Source organism: Oryctolagus cuniculus, chromosome 13 (assembly GCF_964237555.1).
Source record: "Oryctolagus cuniculus chromosome 13, mOryCun1.1, whole genome shotgun sequence".
Lineage (NCBI taxonomy): Eukaryota > Metazoa > Chordata > Mammalia > Lagomorpha > Leporidae > Oryctolagus > Oryctolagus cuniculus.
Window position 1 is genome coordinate 103,505,412 of NC_091444.1, and position 18,335 is coordinate 103,523,746.

Below are 18,335 nucleotides of genomic sequence, written 5' to 3' on the forward strand. Positions count from 1 at the left end.
ACAGAGAGAGGTAGAGAGAGAGAGGTCTTCCACCCGCTGGTTCACTCCCCAGATGGCCGCAACGGCCGGAGCCACGCCAATCCAAAGCCAGGAGCCAGGAGCCTCCTCTGGGTCTCCCATGCGGGTACAGGGGCCCAAGGACTTGCGCCATCATCTACTGCTTTCCCAGGTCATAGCAGAGAGCTGGATTGGAAGAGGAGCAGCCAGGACTCGAACCAGTGCCCATATAGGATGCTGTCCTTGCAGGCAGGAGCTTTGCCTGCTATGACACGATGCTGACCCCAAAAACAATTTTTAAAAAATTAAAAAAGGAGGCTGGCGCCGCGGCTCACTAGGCTAATCCTCTGCCTGCAGCGCCGGCACCTGGGGTTCTAGTCCCGATCAGGGCGCCCAATTCTGTCCTGGTTGCTCCTCTTCCAGGCCAGCTCTCTGCTGTGGCCCAGGAGTGCAGTGGAGGATAGCCCAAGTGCTTGGACCCTGCACCCGCATGAGAGACCAGGAGGAAGCACCTGGCTCCTGCCTTCGGATCCGCACGGTGTGCCGGCCGCAGCGCGCCAGCCGCGGCGGCCATTGGGGAGTGAACCAACGGAAAAAAGGAAGACCTTTCTCTCTGTCTTTCTCTCTCACTGTCCACTCTGCCTGTCAAAAAAAATAAAATAAATAAAAAAATAAAAAAGGAATTCTTAATCCAATTTTGTGAAAAGCAAAATATGTTGTCGGAAGTCATATTTTTTACAACTGGTAAAACAGTCAAATAATGTAAATAGCTATAATTTAGTGATAATTCGATTTTGGAACCTCGAGTTGACATTTTAGTGCACGATCCTGAATTTCCTATTGCTCTGCAAAGCAAATAATCTAAAAACAGACACAGCAAACATCCTAGTGTGCTCACTCTGCAAGCCAAGCTCACCTCGAGTAAGGACTCCTTGTTCTTGGCATTCATTTTCTCATTGCTCTCCTTGCCTGCATTTTTCCCTTTGTTATTCAGGTAGAAATTCTAAAAAAAAAAGTTAAAGATCAGATCAGGACATGTTCATTATCACGCTAGACACCTCAAGGGACTCGTGATCTTGTAGGAGAGAGGGACCCACAGGACACAGGACACAGGGGTGGGTACGGCATCGGTCACCCGACAGGGCCTTGCAAACGCATCACCAGGGCAGGAGTTACACGTCTCCTTCCTCCCACAATGCACAGCCCGTGAGGAAACAGACAACACTGGCAGCCTGAACTGCTGGATTCCCTGGAGTAGAGCATCTGGGTCCGATGCTAGAATCTGGGAGACACTCACGGGCTGGAAGGGGCTATGAGCGGAGTGCAGATGGCGCCAGCACCCACATCCGGGACAGCCGGAGCCCCTGTGGACGGGAGACTCTGGCTCTTAAAGGGAAACCTGAAACCTGGATTTTTGTCAACAATGCCGCTGTGATGGACACTGCATGGGTCCATCACAACACAAGCTCTGATACTTGGCAACTTCTAAGACCACACAGGAGTGAATGACATTGCTGGAAAGGGAGCCAGCCTCAAGGAAGGGGAGCGAAAAGACAGCTGGAAAACCTTCCTGACTGAGCCACAGGGTCAAAGCACAGTTTGTAGTCATCAGGTATCAGACAGGTATCATACCTGTTACATGGCATTGATGAGACGGCTGAAAGCTAACTATGTGAGCGTCTAAAAGACCAGCGGCACCCAAGCACTAATTCTTACATTCTTACACCACCAGGACAGCTGAGGTGCCCGCAGAGGCAGAACGTGTGTCACAGACAACAACTGTCCCCGGGAAAATTGAGGATTTCACGTGCAAATGCAGCGTTCTAGAAAACCAAGAATATGTTAAAAGTGGAGAATGGGCCTCAGGAGCACCGTGGCCAGGGACCCTCCGGAATCCAGACACAATTGTCTTTCACAGTGTAGGACTGTTTCTCCGAGTGTGCGCTCCGCAATGTCCTGATGTTCTATAAAATGTGTGTTTCTGGAATCCTAACCTACGGAACCAGAATCTCTGGGGAGAGGCCTGGAAATGTGCCTTCCAATAGATTTCCTGAATGATTTTTTTTTATGCACATTGAACTCCGATATACAAATATCCTGGACAGAAAGTTAGCAAACAAACTGTAGGTAAATAATGTGTACAGAATTAGGGTATGTTATAGAAATGGAATGCATAAAAATGGTGATTTGCTAACTTAAATAGAGAAATGGGAGTGGGTGTTGTGGCATAGTGGGTTTAGCCCATATCCCCTATCAGAGTGCTGGTTCTAGTCTTGGCTATTCTGCTAATGTGCCTGGGAAGACAGCAGAAGATGACCTGAGTCTCTGAGTCTCTGCCACCTATGTGGGAGACCTGGATGAAACTCCTGGCTCTGGGCTTCAGCCTGGCCCAGCCTTGGCCCTTGTGGCCATTTGGGGAGTGAACAGTGGATGGAAGACCTCTCTCTCTCTCTGTCTCTGCCTCTCTGTAACTCTGCCTTTCAAATAAATAAATATTTAAAAATATAATTAATTAGTGGACAAATAATAATTATGTGTATTTATGGGGTACAATGTGATGTTTGATCTATGTGTATATTACAGAAAGTTCAACAAAGCTAATCAACACAGGCATCAGCTCACCAATTTATCTTTTTGGGGGATGAGTATGTTAAGAATCTGATTTAGAAATTTTGAAATATATGAGACATTATTATTAAGTGGGGTCACCATGCAGCACACAGTAGGTCACTCAAACTTATTCCCAGTCTCACTGAAACTTGGAGCCTTATTTAACAGAGGTTTAGCTAACACAGGAGTCTTCACAAATGACAACCCAAAGACCCAGGCAAAACCGTATTGTTACGCTAAGTCTTGTCAAAGAAGTAGGTATGTGCGGGGACCCGGGATTGGACAGAAAAGGGTCTGATCTATCTAATGGGGACACACTGGTTGTGGGGCAGGGCTCAGCCAGGCCGGTTTGCTCAGAATCCTTCCCCAGGTATAGGGCGTGACGTCTGTTATAGGAAAATTTTTTGGGGAAGGGGGAGGGCCGGTGAGAGCCCTTATGAGATTTGCTGGCTTGCTTTGGGGAGAAGAATTCTAGTTTTAGTGACTTTGGGGAGAGAGAAGGTCAGAGACAACCTGTTGCTTCCAAGGCCCTCCTCATTGTCATTGCCAAGTACTTAGTATTCCGAGTTGCCACACTTTAGGGAGTTGCATTTTGAGCCCCGACATCCCTGCCCTCATCCTACTCTCTTGAGGGTCCCTGCTCCGATCCTCACCTAGCCACTCTGCTATTTGCAAGGTGACAGTGACAAGTCAGTTTGAACAAAGAGACATGCCTGCCTGGAGCCAAAGACCCCGTCCCCATCTCCCACCCCACCCCCACCTTCAGCCCACAGTCTGAAAACCCAGGGTCTTGGGGTTCCCTGCTTGAGACTGCCCTGTGCCACCCTCCTGAGCATGGAGGTATCACTGGTGTGGGCACCCCTGGCCAGAGGGGTGTCTAAGAGGTAGCCGTTCGCAGGGGACTGTGGGGTGTATGGAGCACTTTTGGGCTACAGTGTTCATCCACCGTGCATCAGCCAGGGTCCTGTGGTGCAGAAAGGATGCATACATGGAGGCTGTGGGTACCACACCACCACCTTCCTGCCCAGAACTGAAGAATCTAAGAACTCTGAATTCAAACCTCCAAGTCATTCTGAAGGCAGCTCTATGAAGGTGGGCTAGAACACATTTTATGTAGCTGCTTGTGAACTTGGCTTGTAAGTTTAAGTACACAACTAGATGGTATGTGAGCCTTCAGTTGGGCATGCGTGTTATGGGTGGCCGTGCCCAGAGGTGAGTCCTCTGTCCTCTGCAGGATTCCACGCTGCTGGAGCAAAGAGCAGCGACAACAAACAATAATAATTTAATGGTACCATTTTTACCCACAATGATTAAGAACACTGAATGGATGATGGCCCTTAATTCTCGCAACACATGTTTAGAATAAATTATCTCATTTTTTTCAGACAAGAAAGTAAAACTTGTTGAAACTGAATAATTTGTCCAAGGACCCACAGCTGGTAAGTGACAGAGCCAGGCCTCTGACCCTTGTCTGATTTTAGGGCCCTTACTCTCAGCCACTCTATGACGCTGCTTTCTGGCAAGAGTTTCTTTAAAAGGCAAATAATTTTGTCACTCTCTTAAGTCTGGCCTGAGGGTTTCTCTTCCACACAGTGGACGATAGCCTAACCTGATGTGTACACAGGGTGTAAGTTACTCTGGCAATAAGTACCTGAGTCTCAGCCAATCACAAATCATGTTCCAATAAGACCGACACCAGCTGCAACCAATCACAACCGTTTTCTGTCTGCCACACTTGTCCTTTTCTCTGGCTATAAATAAAATCTGCCCACGTCCATGTTGTGGCAGGACAAGGGCAGGGATCCTGAAAACCTGTGTTCCAGTGAACTGTGAAACCGTGCGGGAGACCTCTCCAAGGATATGCAGGCCTCGATTTCCACATTCTCAACCTCCAGCTCTGCCTTTCACAGTCAGCCTTCCGGGCTGGAGAAGGCAAAGCCCCTCACAGCAAGGCAGAGCCATACTGCCCCGTTGGACAGCTCAGAGGCCCTCAACCGACGGTGGAAACACTGGTGCCCAGAAACCGGAAGGTTCAAGGCCAACCATTTTGGAAGTCTAGAGTAACGCTTTGCTTTCAACACAAGGGAAAATACCGAATGATCTTGACAGCGGCCGGAAAGCATCATCTCTGGGCCTTCTGTAACTTTTAATTTGGAACCTGGAAGGTGTTAAAGACCTGCATGGCGTTCCACTTACTGATGTGAACAAGGGTTTTCTCGACATTTTTGTCTGCAGAGTACTTAACACAAAAATGAAATATAGGAGTAGAATTGATAGGGAGCATCCATCTTTTGTTCCTGCAATCAATCAGATGTAAATAAGCCTCCGTGTACTTATGTGAAGTGATGGTATGGTCCCCACTGCTGTCCTAGGGAGGCCTGGCCATTCTTCCAATCTCCTGGAAATACCTATGAATCCTCCAATGACCGTTCAGAAAAAAAAAAAATCACAATTAGAGCCATATTTACTCTTGTGACCAAAGATCCACAGTGACAGTGTCTGGCTCAAAGATAGCAGTCTGTGGGCTCAGATGTCAGAGGTGGCTGTGCAGAACCACCGAGGGTCTTGGACCCTCACCAAGGCTCAAGAGTCAGACTCTGATGTGGCTTCTGCCTCCTGGGAGTGAAGCTAAAACAGTGACTGACACAAAAAGCTGATAACCAGGGGAGTGCAGGTATTTCTTCTATAGACTGATTTCATTTCTGGTGGGTAAGTGGCCAGTAGTGGGGTTGCTGTATCATATGGTGTTTCTAATTTTACTTTTTTGAGAAACTTCTACGCTGTTTTCCATATTGTACTAACTTACATTCCCACCAACAGTGTGCAAGGGTTCCCTCTTCTCCACCTCCTTGTCAGCAGATATCTTTTGTCTTTTTGATAATAGCTCATCAAAGAGATGTTAAATGTTGGAGGAGACAGACGTCTTTACTCTGGCCGGTTATTGTACAATGTATACAAAGATCAAAAAGTCACCTGGCACCCATAAATATGTGTACTTTTTATGTGTCTGTTAAGAAAAGCTGATAAATTACTTTAAGATGACCAAAGGCTTCATTAGTTGATACTTTATTTTTCCTTATTTTAAAATGGCGTGATCTGTTTCTACCTCCCAAAGCACAGACTAGTCATCCTACTAGAATTCCTTCTTAATTATGCAACTTTTGGGCCACAGATTTGCAGAACTTGGTTTTGTGCCATAAATTTATTACAGATGACTCTATTATAGATGACTGCTGAATTCCAGCTGAGATCCAGCTCCTCACATTTAGACAAAACTTCACAATGTATCAAGTGGTTTTCAGGTTGGATATGATCCTTTGAGACAGGAAGTGCAGTGGCATCACAATTCAACAAAAGGAGAAGCTGAATTTCAGGGCTGTCAGCACACCGAAGTCACACAGTCAGCAGGTGACCTTGAGACACAGGTGTGCAAAGCCACTTTCCCAGTCGTCAGTGGAATTACACTTTGTAATTCTGCCTGTATATGCACACTGCTAACACCCCCCAAATCCTGTTTCTGATTTCTGAGCTTAACATCCCCCTTTGCAATCATTGCTTCTTCCCCAATTCTGCCCCCAGAGAGAAGGAATTTGTAAAAGGCTCCTCTTGAGTGTTGAAGATTTCAGTACTGAGAGTTTAAGAACGAAATTTTGTATGGTTCTGTATAATTTAGTAATTTTCCAGGTGAATTGATACTCTGGACAAGATAAGTGCTTTCCCAGTCAAGCTGCAAATAAATGTTAATCCATTGGCTGTGGGTAGGCGAAGAAGGAGCAGACTGGCTTTGAAGTTGTGAATGCAGGTTCCAAGGTGAAATGCAGATGTGGGCTCTCAAGCATTCTGGGGAACTATACTGTGGGATCTGTGGGAGTAGGCACCCCTGTCTCTATGGGAACATGTACCCCTCTTTCCTAACAGCATAGAGGACGTTATTTACTTTGCAAGGTAATATGGTTCTTAGCGCCTGGTTGTCCAGGGTGGTAAGCTGGTCAGGCCTTTGCAGGCATTTCTATACAGAAAGCTTGGGGTTATTTGGATTTGGGCCTTCTGGGATCAGTATCTTCTCATTGTGTAGAAACTGAACCTGTTTAGTGACTTCTCAGACTCAACAGATGGCATTGGTGGGACTGTCCTGATGCCAGTATGCCATTTGCCTAGTCAAAGGAATTCTGTGATTCCAGAGCATTCTGGATCTAGAGAGCTTTGACTGCAAGAATCAGACTATGGGCACTGTTCATCCATGTCTGCAATGGAAGCCGTAAATCAAACCAACACCTGTCTTTGCCCCTACCTTCCTCATTTGTAAAAGAGAAATAATAATCACCATTCTTGACCCTTATAGCTTAAGACGGAAGATAATATACACAAAGCTCCTAGCTTAGCACAGAGTATGTGTTAGGACCATAGAAGTGCTTGCTTAGTGTTTCTAGCAATTTCTCTCTTCTCATGGATCATCATTTTATTTTCTCTGTATTGATAACAAGTAACCTCTGTTACAAACTTGATGAGAGTAAGTTGCTAGGTTTGACACTGTAGGAAATGAGGTGTCAGTTCCTATCAGTTTCACGTCGCAATCAAGAAGAAAAATCCCTGGACACAGGGGCAGTTTGAGGGCACACTGACAGGGACACCATCCAGTCCGTTACTTTCCCCCTTTGTAAATCCCTCGGAGCCTGAACCCAGGCTGGATGCGGGTACCTCAGCAATGGAGAGATCCCCACAAGCTCAACAGCTAAGGGAAAGATCCCAAGGAAAAACCCAGAGGTGGATCTCTAACGACATTTATGGATAAATTATTGCCCTGCTGTAGAAAATGCTTATGGGAAATGTGTGAATTTATGGCTCGGCTACCGAGCACTTCTCAAATCTGACCCTGATTTCCCAATTCCCTTCCTTCCCCTCACTCTCCTCCTGCTGTCTACTGGAGGTAGCGACGCCCTCCAGTGTTCTTCAGCATTTCTTCCACTCATTTAGTTCCCTGGGGAGCCGCCGTGATGACTCAAGTGGGAGGCTCATTACATTGGCAACTACACTTTAACAGAATTTTTACCAACTTCAATGAAATGCAGGATATATCCGTACTTCGGAATGAACAGTGATTGAAGATAAGAATCTAAGGTGGCTAAACAAAGGAAGTTCCAGGCTGTGCTCACCGAAAACGCCTTCTCTTAAACTGCTCTCCTCAAAGACTTCTTATTTTTTGTTCTATACTTAGCATAACAATAAGGCTGATGGTTTTTTAAAAACCTATCAAAGTACAGGACTGTCACAGATTTCAAGCAATTCAAAAATTTTAATGCCTCCCTCTTAGGAGCCAAGGCATCAGTATGAGAATGGTCACAGTTCACTTCTGTTACCCTAGTGGGAGCCACACTGCACCCACGATCCATGCAGTGCACTGATCAGAAGAGATTATTTAGCCAAACACTGAGAAAATGTAAATACTTAAAACCATCCATTTCAATCATGCCTCCACTTCAACTGTGGTCTTTAAATTTGATTGGAGATTAAAAGAATCTACCTACCTGTGTCTTGAAAATTTTTGTTATTTTAATTTTGTCTGATAGGCAGAAAAGAGAAAAAAGCAACAGAGAATGACCTTTCATCCACTGGTTTATTCCCCAAATGTCTTTAACAGCTAGGGCTAGGCCTGGAGCCTGGCACTACATCTGAGTCTCCCACATGGGTGGCAGGGAGCCAGCTACCAGAGCCATCACTGCTGCCTCCCAGGGTCTGCATTAGCAGGGAGCTGGAAAGTGAAGTGGAGTCGGGACCTGAACCCAGGCACTCAGCTATGGGATGCGGAAGTCCCTAGTGGCATCTTAACCACCGTGCCACAATCTCTCCTACTTGGTTTTTTATTTTTTATTTATTTACTTATTTTTTGACAGGCAGAGTGGACAGTGAGAGAGAGAGACAGAGAGAGAAAGGTCTTCCTTTGCCGTTGGTTCACCCTCCAATGGCCGCCACGGCCGGCGTGCTGCAGCCGGCGCACCGCGCTGATCCGAAGCCAGGAGGTGCAGGGCCCAAGCACTTGGGCCATCCTCCACTGCACTCCCTGACCACAGCAGAGAGCTGGCCTGGAAGAGGGGCAACCGGGACAGAATCCGGTGCCCCGACCGGGACTAGAACCCGGGGTGCCGGCGCTGCAGGCGGAGGATTAGCCAAGTGAGCCGTGGCGCCGCCACCCTACTTGGTTTTGAAGAACATAATAGACTAAAGCATTCCTTCTGTTGTTTCACTCCCCACATGGCCACGATGGCTGAAGCTGCGCCGATCCAAAGCCAGGAGCCAGGTGCTTCTTCTTGGGCCATCTTCCACTGCTTTCCCAGACCACAGCAGAGAGCTGGATTGGAAAAGGAGCAGCCAGGACTAGAACCCAGTGCCCATATGGGATGCCGGCGCCGCAGGTGGAGGATTAACCTACTGCACCACGGGTGCCGGCCCCAGACTAAAGCATTCCTTAGGAGGATTTCTACTCACTATGGTAGCAGCTTGCAGTAGGGGAAAGCACCACCCAAACAGCTAGACAAGCTGGATTAAAAAACTCTGCATGAGGGCTTGGGAGAACTGCTGGGGCAGGCAGGACTCACGGGGAAAAGATCCAAGAGAGTCAGCAAGGATGTGGAAAAAAGGGAATCCTTGCATGCTACTGGTGGGAATGTAAATTAGCACAGGCATGGTGGAAAACAGTATGGAGACTCCTGAAGGAAACTAAAAATAGAACTGCCACATGATCCAGCAACCCCACTACATCCTGAGAAAATGAAATCTGTCAAAGACATCTGCACCCCTGTGTTTACTGTGACACGGGGGTCTAAGTAAACAATCGCTAAGACAAGGAATAGCCCGAACGTCCATCAGCTGCTGATGAACAGAAGAAGAAAACGTGGTACATGGGCACAATGGAATGCTACCCCGCCGTAAAAAGGATGGAATCTTGGCCGGCTCACTAGGCTATCCTCCGCCTGCGGCACCGGCACACCGGGTTCTAGTCCTGGTCGGGGCGCCGGATTCTGTCCCGGTTGCCCCTCTTCCAGGCCAGCCCTCTGCTGTGGCCCGGGAGTGCAGTGGAGGATGGCCCAAGTTTTTGGGCCCTGCACCCCATGGGAGACTAGGAGAAGCACCTGGCTCCTGCCTTCGGATCAGCGCAGTGCACCGGCTGCAGCGCGCCAGCCGCGGCGGCCATTGGAGGGTGAACCAACGGCAAAGGAAGACCTTTCTCTCTGTCTCTCTCTCTCACTGTCCACTCTGCCTGTCAAAAAATAAAAAAATTTAAACAAAAAATAAAAAAAAAGAATGGAATCTTGTCACCTGCAACAACAGGAGGCCATTATGTTAAATGGAGGAAGCCAGCCACAGAAAGACAAGCGCCACATGACCTCCTGCGTGGGATCTGAGAGCGTGGACCTTACAGAAGTCGAGAGTTGAATGGCGATTACCAAAGGCTGAGGAGAGTAGCGGGGAAGGAGGGTGGGCGAAAGACCGATTAACGGTGCCAAGTCACAGTCAGATAACAAAGAAGTTCTGGGTTTCCACTGAACTACAGGAAATGATAAGGTACCATGCATCATCCCCAAGATAAAAAGCTAGAAGAAGGCGTTTTGAATGTTTTCACTATGAAGAACTGATAAATGTTTGAAAAGAAAGGTATGTTTACCTGATCTGAACATTATACAATGCACACATGTATAGAGACCGCACATGGTACTCCCATAAATACACACAATCTGTATGTTTTAGTTAAAAATAAGAATAAATGTGAAAAGGAAAAAAACAGGAGGGAACCACAACGAGGTGGCAGACCTTCTGAGAGCTACATTTCCTTAGGGCATTTGTAGATGCTTAGCCCAAGGTGAGAGCTGAGGCCAAGGACTTGAGCAAAAGTGGACAAATGGATGACACACACTTGGAAAGGAACTTGTACCACTGGCTCAGGAAAATTCAACTTAATACCACAGGGGGTACCGTTACACAACACAAAATGGCTGACACGCTGGCAACCCCAGGGGCTGCCAAGGACTTGGAACTGCAGGAATTCTCACACAATGCTAATGGGAGGCCATGTCATAGAATCTTCCTGGAAGACTTCGTGGTGGACTCTTCTAATGCTACACATATGCATAATCTATGATCCAGCAATGGAACTCATATGTGTATTTGTACAAGACATGTCTACAGATGTTCAACAGAAGACATGTACAGGACATTCCCAACTACAGTACCTGCTAACGCCCCCAACTGAAGCAAGTCAAGTGTCTAGCAACAGCATAATGGATGAATGTATTTTGGCAGAGTCACACAACAAAATCCTAAATGAAAGAGCATGAAAGATTCCATTTGGCAATGAAAGAGAACCAACTCCTGCTAGAGGCAACAGAGATGAAAGGTGTAAGAAAGCTAAACACGAAAGAGTACTATCATCTCATTGCATTTTGTATAAAATGAACAAATGCAGGTATAAAGCTTGTATAAAGTGAACAAAAGACAGGGGAATAGTGAAGACCTCTGTAAGAGGGAGTAGTGACCAGGAGGGGGCGTCAATGAGCCTGCAGGAGCTCTGTTGATGCTCTAAGGCAGGGGTGGGGAACACTCCACCCACAGCCATACGAGGCCCCTGAGATCATTTGTCTGGCCCTGCCAAGGCAATGCAAGCAGGACTCGAAATTCAATAAATACATAGCAGGCTTATTTTCAAGCTGATAATTTCGTATGGCCTGCGAATGATGTTATCAATATACAAATGGCCCTTGGCAGAAAGTAAGTTCCCTGCCCCTGCTCCTACGGGGGTGGTGTCATGGCTCTATTTACTTGGTAAAAATCCCAAGGATTGCACAGCTGTGATGTGTGCACCAATTCATCAGACATTGTGGGAAACTGCTAATGCCCACTATTACCCACCCTCCCCTTTCTCCTCTTGCTTTTTGCTCCTGGGCAACGTTGCTGTAGATACAGTGTGAGAGGCGCCTCCTGGAGGACTTTACAAAGAGGCAGTACTGAATGTCTCAGCTGTTCAGGCAGACACTGGATTTCTCAGCTGCTCTCATAGCTCAGTGTCACCACGTCACATGTCAGCGGAAGTCTGGTTGTGTCTTCCCCTGGCTCTCTTTCCCTGTCTGTTGGCTGGAGAGAAGTCACATGACAAAGCTGCCTTGGCCGATGGCAGAACCTTGCTATGAAAACCTCCCTGCCTCTGTCTGACCTGTATGTGCGAGAGAACTCAGCGTGCAGCCTGCATGACACACTGATGTAGAGAATGTCTTTGTCACGGTAGTTCCGATGGTTCCCTCACTAACACAGATATTAAGGCAGGGTCTTGAAAGTAGCTTTAGGGTGAGAATGTTGTACTCGCAGTGTTTGATATTTATCACAACCAATATTATTTAGTTATTTTGTTGTCAGTTGGCCACTGTGTAACCTAGGGAAGAACTTGGACAATAGCACAGTACAAGGGAGAGCATTTTCCCATGGGAAGCTGATATGGAGTCTACCAATTCTGTCCCTGGAGATCCAGAAGTTGGTTTTCATACCTATAAAACGGAAAGGTGTCAGGATAACCCTGAGGATGCCTTCCATCCTAATATTCTAGTCTAATGACTCCTACAGTTACAGGAGCTTGAGGCCACAACGGGAAAGGGCGAGACGGCTCGGTGACGTCCTTGGGCACCTGACGTGAGGGAAGCATACCACATACACCCTATATCCACCTACCTACACTCCCACACGTGTGCATGTACATAAACACCACATACACACATACCACATGCACACACACCAGGTAGACCCATACACCACACACAAAGAATAATGCCTTTTATGTGTGTGGGCTGATTGTAGGAGGGAAACACAATAAAGCGAACACTTCCCGGGTGCTTTCTTTAGGGAGCCTAGCATCTGTAGGCACCAAATAAGAACACCAAAGAGAAGAGCAGCTTCAGGACAGGAAGCACCAGTAATGAGCAGTGCATCTGGGTCTACGGGACTCACGGAACCAACAGAAACAGGGACAGGTGCCAGAAAAATATGCTTGCATTCCGAACTAAAAGAAACAAAGCAGATTCTTTTCTCTTCGAGTCTTTCAAAGGGCTCTTCGTTCACACATGGCTCAGGAGTTGAGTTTGTGATAATAAATATTGTGGTCAGTACACAGAAGACATTAAGAAACCCATCACACTTTGTATGGTCTAACAACATCCAAGTCATCTTACCTGGGGGTTTTTAAATACGGCATATTTTTCCTCTTTCTCCAAAAACAGTACTTTATTTTCTGTGTCTCTTGTCCAATCTGATAGGACTTCAACAACATTTTCGTGGTCTTCAAAAAACCTCTCTGGTGAAACAGGAAAACATATTCTTTTAGGTCCGAGACAATAAGCTTTCCAACTAAGAAACAAGCTCTCGTTGTGTGAAACACGATGCTTCACAATTTTCATTAGGGTCTCTAAAATTCTTAATTCTCACATGATGTCACGCTGTGACATCCTTGTGTTTTAACTTTCAGTGTCATCCTCAATTTATCCTCCATTAAAAATGACTGAAAACACTATAATCCAGTGAAAATCCTCAGCTATTACACTTTTTCTTGAAATCTGAGAGGGAGAGAGAGAGAGAGAGAAAGAACTCCCATGCACTTGCTCATTCCCCAAATGCTTACAATGGTCAGGATTGGGCTGCCCTAAAGCCAGGAGGCAGGAACTCAATCCAGTTCTCCAGTGTGGGTGTGAGGGACCCTATTACCTGAGCCATCACCACTGTGTTCCTTATAGCCAGGTGCTCCAACGTGGTATACAGGCTAGTATACCTAGTGCTATACCACTAGGCTGAACACCCACTTTTCTCGCTTATTTTCTGCTGGTATATTTTACTGTAAATAGTGGCAAGTGGAAGCCACCAGGCCACTGTTGTTTCCATGAGGAGTACAGTGTGGCAATGACTGGCTAAATACTTTGAATGAAATTGTGAGATTCACAGTGTGAACTCTAAGACATCACTTGCTGAAATTCTCAATAAGCAATGTGTGGATACCCAGACAAAACTTAAAGGATGGCTTTCTTTTCTCTTCTTGATTCATAAAATTGAGGAAAAGTCAAAGGGGCTGTCTTAGTATAGATCATTTCCTCAAGAAAAGAAATTCACCTACAGCTGCTAAAACAGCAAATTCTGTCTTCCAGCCAGTTGTTCTGGAAGGCAACTGTCCTGTGAGTGCTATTAAGAATAAAAAGTATTGGGCAAGTGTTTGGCCCAGTGGTTAAGATTTTTTTTAAAGATTTATTTTTATTTATGTGAAATATGGAGTTTCAGAGAGAGGTAGAGACAGAGAGAGAAGTCTTCCATCCGCTGGTTCACTCCCCAGATGGCTGCAATGGCCTGAGCTGTGCTGATCCAAAGCCAGGAGCCAGGAGCTTCTTCTGGGTCTCCCATGTGGGTGCAGGGGCCCAAGAACTTGGGTCATCTTCTACTGCTCTCCTAGGCCATAGCAGAGGGCTAGATAGGAAGAGGAGCAGCCAGGACTAAAACTGGCACCCATATGGGATGCTGGCGCTTCAGGTCAGGGCATTAACCTGCTGTGCCATAGCACTGGCCCCGTGGTTAAGATGTTGCTTGGGATACCTGGGTTGAAGTCCTGGCTCTGCTTCCATGGTTGTTTGTTTGTTTGTTTTTTGGTCTCCCATGGGATGCAGGGCCCAATCACTTGGGCCATCCTCCACTGCCTTCCCGGGCCACAGCAGAGAACTGGCCTGGAAGAGGGGCAACCGGGACAGAATCCGGCGCCCCGACCGGGACTAGAACCTGGAGTGCTGGCGCCGCAAGGCGGAGGATTAGCCTATTGAGCCACGGTGCTGGCCTCTGCCTCTGCTTCCAATTCCAGTTTCCTGCTAACCTACACCCTGAGAGACAGCAGGCTATGGCTCAAATATTTGGGACCTTGCTGCACACCTGAGAGACCTGTGTTGAGTTCTGGGCTCTTGGCCCACCCCCTGGCTATTTGGGGTGTGAACCAGCAGATGGAAGATCTCTCTCTGTCTTTGTCTCTCTGCCTCCTAAATAAAATGAATATTTAAATTATTTAAAAAAGAATGAGAAGTAATGGAGCGTTCAGAATATTCCTTTAGTTGCTTTTTAAAAGATGTTGGACCTCATTCATTTCTACAAACGTATCTTTTGCTCTCTGGGGCTCGACCTCCCTCTTGCACTTTGTCTCATGGAAGGCAAGCGAGGATGGGAGAAGGGGAGGTGAGCACAGGTGTGAGTCCGCAGCAGTCACACCACGGTGTAGGGGAGCCACCTCTAAGGTGATGTGAGCTGACACCAGGGCTTTCCCACAATCCACACAGCTTGCTGAGCGTGCAATAAAAACAAGTGGCAATAATGATGTTTACATTCCCCAAGGTCTGGCCACCTGCCCCATTCCCACATGCTTCACCACAAAGAAACGAAGAGGCAAGCAAGACACCTCCCATAAGGGAAGAGTGGATGGGGCGTCATGAATGCCTGGACCCAAACTCTTCTTGAAAAGAGAGCAAAGTCATCGTAAAGCAAAGCTGCACGGAGTCTGGAGTCCAGCCCACTGCTGGGGATGGGACTCACCGATCTGTAGCTCCGGGTATATTTCATACAGACACCAGTCCACGCTGCAGTCACAATGAGTTTTCTCAAAAAGGTTGTCCAGAACATCGCGGGCCAGCTGCCGCTCATCCACCATCAGTGACTTGGTGCTGTTGTCATTCATGTGCACCTTGACCACCAGCTGAGGGGGACAGAGGCACAGGGAGTCAGCGGATTTCAGTAACTGGAGAAGGCCACCAAGAGCAAGGGGTTCAAGTCGCTACGGTGTCTGCAAGTTGAAGAATGTGTCCCGTGAACTCACTCATTATAAACTCACTCTTACGCCTGACACTTGTTTTAGCTGCCAGGAATACAGAGGTAGAGAAACCAATTCACAAAGCCCGAAGACAGACAATAAACCAAGTGCTGGTGCATGCATTCAGAGACTTTGCATTCTGGCTGGGGAGACACCAGCAGGCAGAATTGAATAAGAGCTGACTTTTTTCTTGACTTAAAACCACACTTTTTTTTTTTTTTTTTTTTAGATTTACGTATTTCTTTGAAAAGCAGAGTTAAATATATAGAGAAAGAAATCTGCCATCTGCTGATTCACTCCCCAAATGGCTGTAGTAGTCAGGGCTGGGCCAGGCCAAAGCCAGGAGCCTGAAACTCCATCTGTTGCAGGAGCCCAAGTACTTGAGCCATCTTCTGCTGCTTTCCCAGGTGCATTATCAGGGAACTGGACTGGGGAGTAGCTGGGACTTGACTCAACCAGGCTTGTATCTTGAATATACCTTCTTCTCTTTTGCTTAGCAGGAGTTGCGTCTCATGTCACACAACCCAAGAGCACAAAACACCAGGTCCTTGGTTCACCTACCATCAATTCTCTGAAGGCGCATGGCTGCACTGTGGCTGCGTTGTCACTGAGTGATCTTACTGAGAACCAGGTTCACAGTACAGCACGTTGGAGACCAGAGATGGATTCAGCGAAATGAATAGAGACCAACAGCCAGGAGGCAGGCAGGCAGATGACCAATCTAATCTACTTTTAGCAGAATTTAATTTACGGTCAAGTTGGTAATTACCTCATTCCAAATCTGGAAGTTTGGTGGGAGTAGAATTTACTGATATTCCACGAAGACACATCATACTAGGGACTTTTTCTAGGCCTCCTGTGGAAATTACTAACACTCTGGTCCTACAGAGTGACCTTGACCTTGACCTAAGGGAACAGAATGAATGTGTGAAGTAGGCTGCCAGGGTCCCTCCTGTGTATTTGTCGTGTGTTTTCTGAGGGCTGGCCCTGGGCTACTTAGCAATGAGACTCATTCTTCTTGACAAAGTGAGTAGATAGACTGGAATGTCTTCTCCAAAAGGCAGGCTCAGCTTCTGCACAGCTGGGAAACTGCCCCTTCCGTTCACTCCTCCTGCCCCTGTCCTTGGCAGCACTCCGTAGCTAACAGACCGGAGTTACTGCGAAGACATCGGAGCGAGGAGCAGGTCACCACACAGCTCCTTCTCTTCCCAAAGCCACATCCCCAAGAATCAAAATGGAGACAACAGGGCAGTAGAAACGACTTTCTCCTCTAGAGACTTTTGAATTAGACTCTTATTCCACACTTCCCTAAAGAATACAGTCAGCCCTCTGCACCATGTATCCCTAGATCAAGCATATTTGGGGAAATCAAGTTCAATTTATGAACATGTATGGACAATTTCTCCTCTTGTCGTTATTTGCTAAAGGATCCAATAGAATGACTGTTACAAAACATTTACACCATGATGGGTCTTGGAATTAATCCAGAGATGACTTGAAGTGTACAGGAGGGTGCCACAGGTCCTATGCAAACACGGCACTATTTTATATTAGGGACTTGAGCATCTGTGGATTTTGGCATCTGATGGGGTCTGGGAACCAATATCCCTCATAGATATTGTGGACAACTGTACTTTTTCACCTTGAAAATCTGTAGTCCAGAAGTCTGTGGTTGGAAGGTTTTCCTACAAGTGTCTTTTGATGGATTTAAAAGGACAGGCTCAAGTACCACGGTGTCAAAGAGGCATCTGTCTGGCCTCCAAAGTGAGGCCTGCAGGGCTGTAGGGAAAACAGAAAATCCTCCAAGGGCAGCCTGGCCCGCGATGTGCTCTCTGCGGAGGGCACGCTGGCTGCTTTCTGCTGAGAACCATTGCTGTCGGGGGTTCTGTTACTTCAGAAACACAATCCACATGAGGGCTTGACAAACAAATCTCCCAGCTGGGAAAAATGGTAACGGTTGACCACATTGCCTTCTTGCTTAGAAATTCTTGAGAAAATAAAACATGGTGGCATTTTCTTTTGTTTTTACAGAGAACGAGCAAGAGAGAACAACACTAAACCACATAATTTCAAAATGATGAGAAGTTTTTTTTTTCTAGAATGTGCCAACTAGATTTAATCCACACATATTTATGAATGTCCACAATCATTAAACTTAGAAAACAACAAAACCAAGAGAAGGCTGATGACTTTCAACAAGGAGAAATCATATTTACTATTCTTTCTAGTTTCCACATTTGCAAACTGTTAGCTTTAGAGCAGCCCAAAATAGTGCTAATTCACAGTTATGTGATACGGTTTAGCAAGCTAAGTACTTTCATATTTATATTCTATGATATGGGGCAAAATGATTTGAGAATGAAAAAACATCACCTTTCTAATCCATGACAGTAAAGATTTTATAGTCTTAATCATTTCTTTTTATTTTTCTTTTGCAAGCTGTTAAGTAAAAAATATCCCAACCCTAAATCATTTATATTTTTGCTTCTATAATAGGATTCACAAATAGACTTACTCTCTTGGGTTACAGAACTTTAAAATAAACACATACACAACTTGAAAGGAAGGGCCTGATTCTGTTTCTAGTTCCCAAAGTGTTGTGCCATTCAAGATGTCAGCATCCCTCAGAATACTGGAGGCAGGTCCCTCAGATGGAGTTGATTTCCGTCTTCTAAAAACACATAGGCCGGCACCGCGGCTCACTAGGCTAATCCTCTGCCTGTGGCGCAGGCACCCTGGGTTATAGTCCCAGTTGGGGCGCCGGATTCTGTCCCAGTTGCTCATCTTCCAGTCCAGCTGTCTGCTGTGGCCCAGGAAGGCAGTGGAGGATGGCCCAAGCACCCTCATGGGAGACCAGGGGGAAGCA

At 46.6% G+C, this 18,335-nt stretch overlaps 1 protein-coding gene across 1 annotated transcript in view; it reads right to left on the reverse strand.

Moving 5' to 3' along the window:
* The window catches only part of APBB1IP (amyloid beta precursor protein binding family B member 1 interacting protein), a 102,744-nt gene that overhangs the window by 18,305 nt on the left and 66,104 nt on the right, over positions 1-18,335 (reverse strand). The window contains exons 6-8 of the mRNA XM_051820970.2: positions 15,196-15,355; positions 12,816-12,937; positions 914-1,000 (exon numbers count right to left, since the gene is read on the reverse strand). Of these exons, the coding sequence (XP_051676930.2) occupies positions 914-1,000; positions 12,816-12,937; positions 15,196-15,355 (369 nt within the window). The remainder of the gene's footprint in view (positions 1-913; positions 1,001-12,815; positions 12,938-15,195; positions 15,356-18,335) is intronic.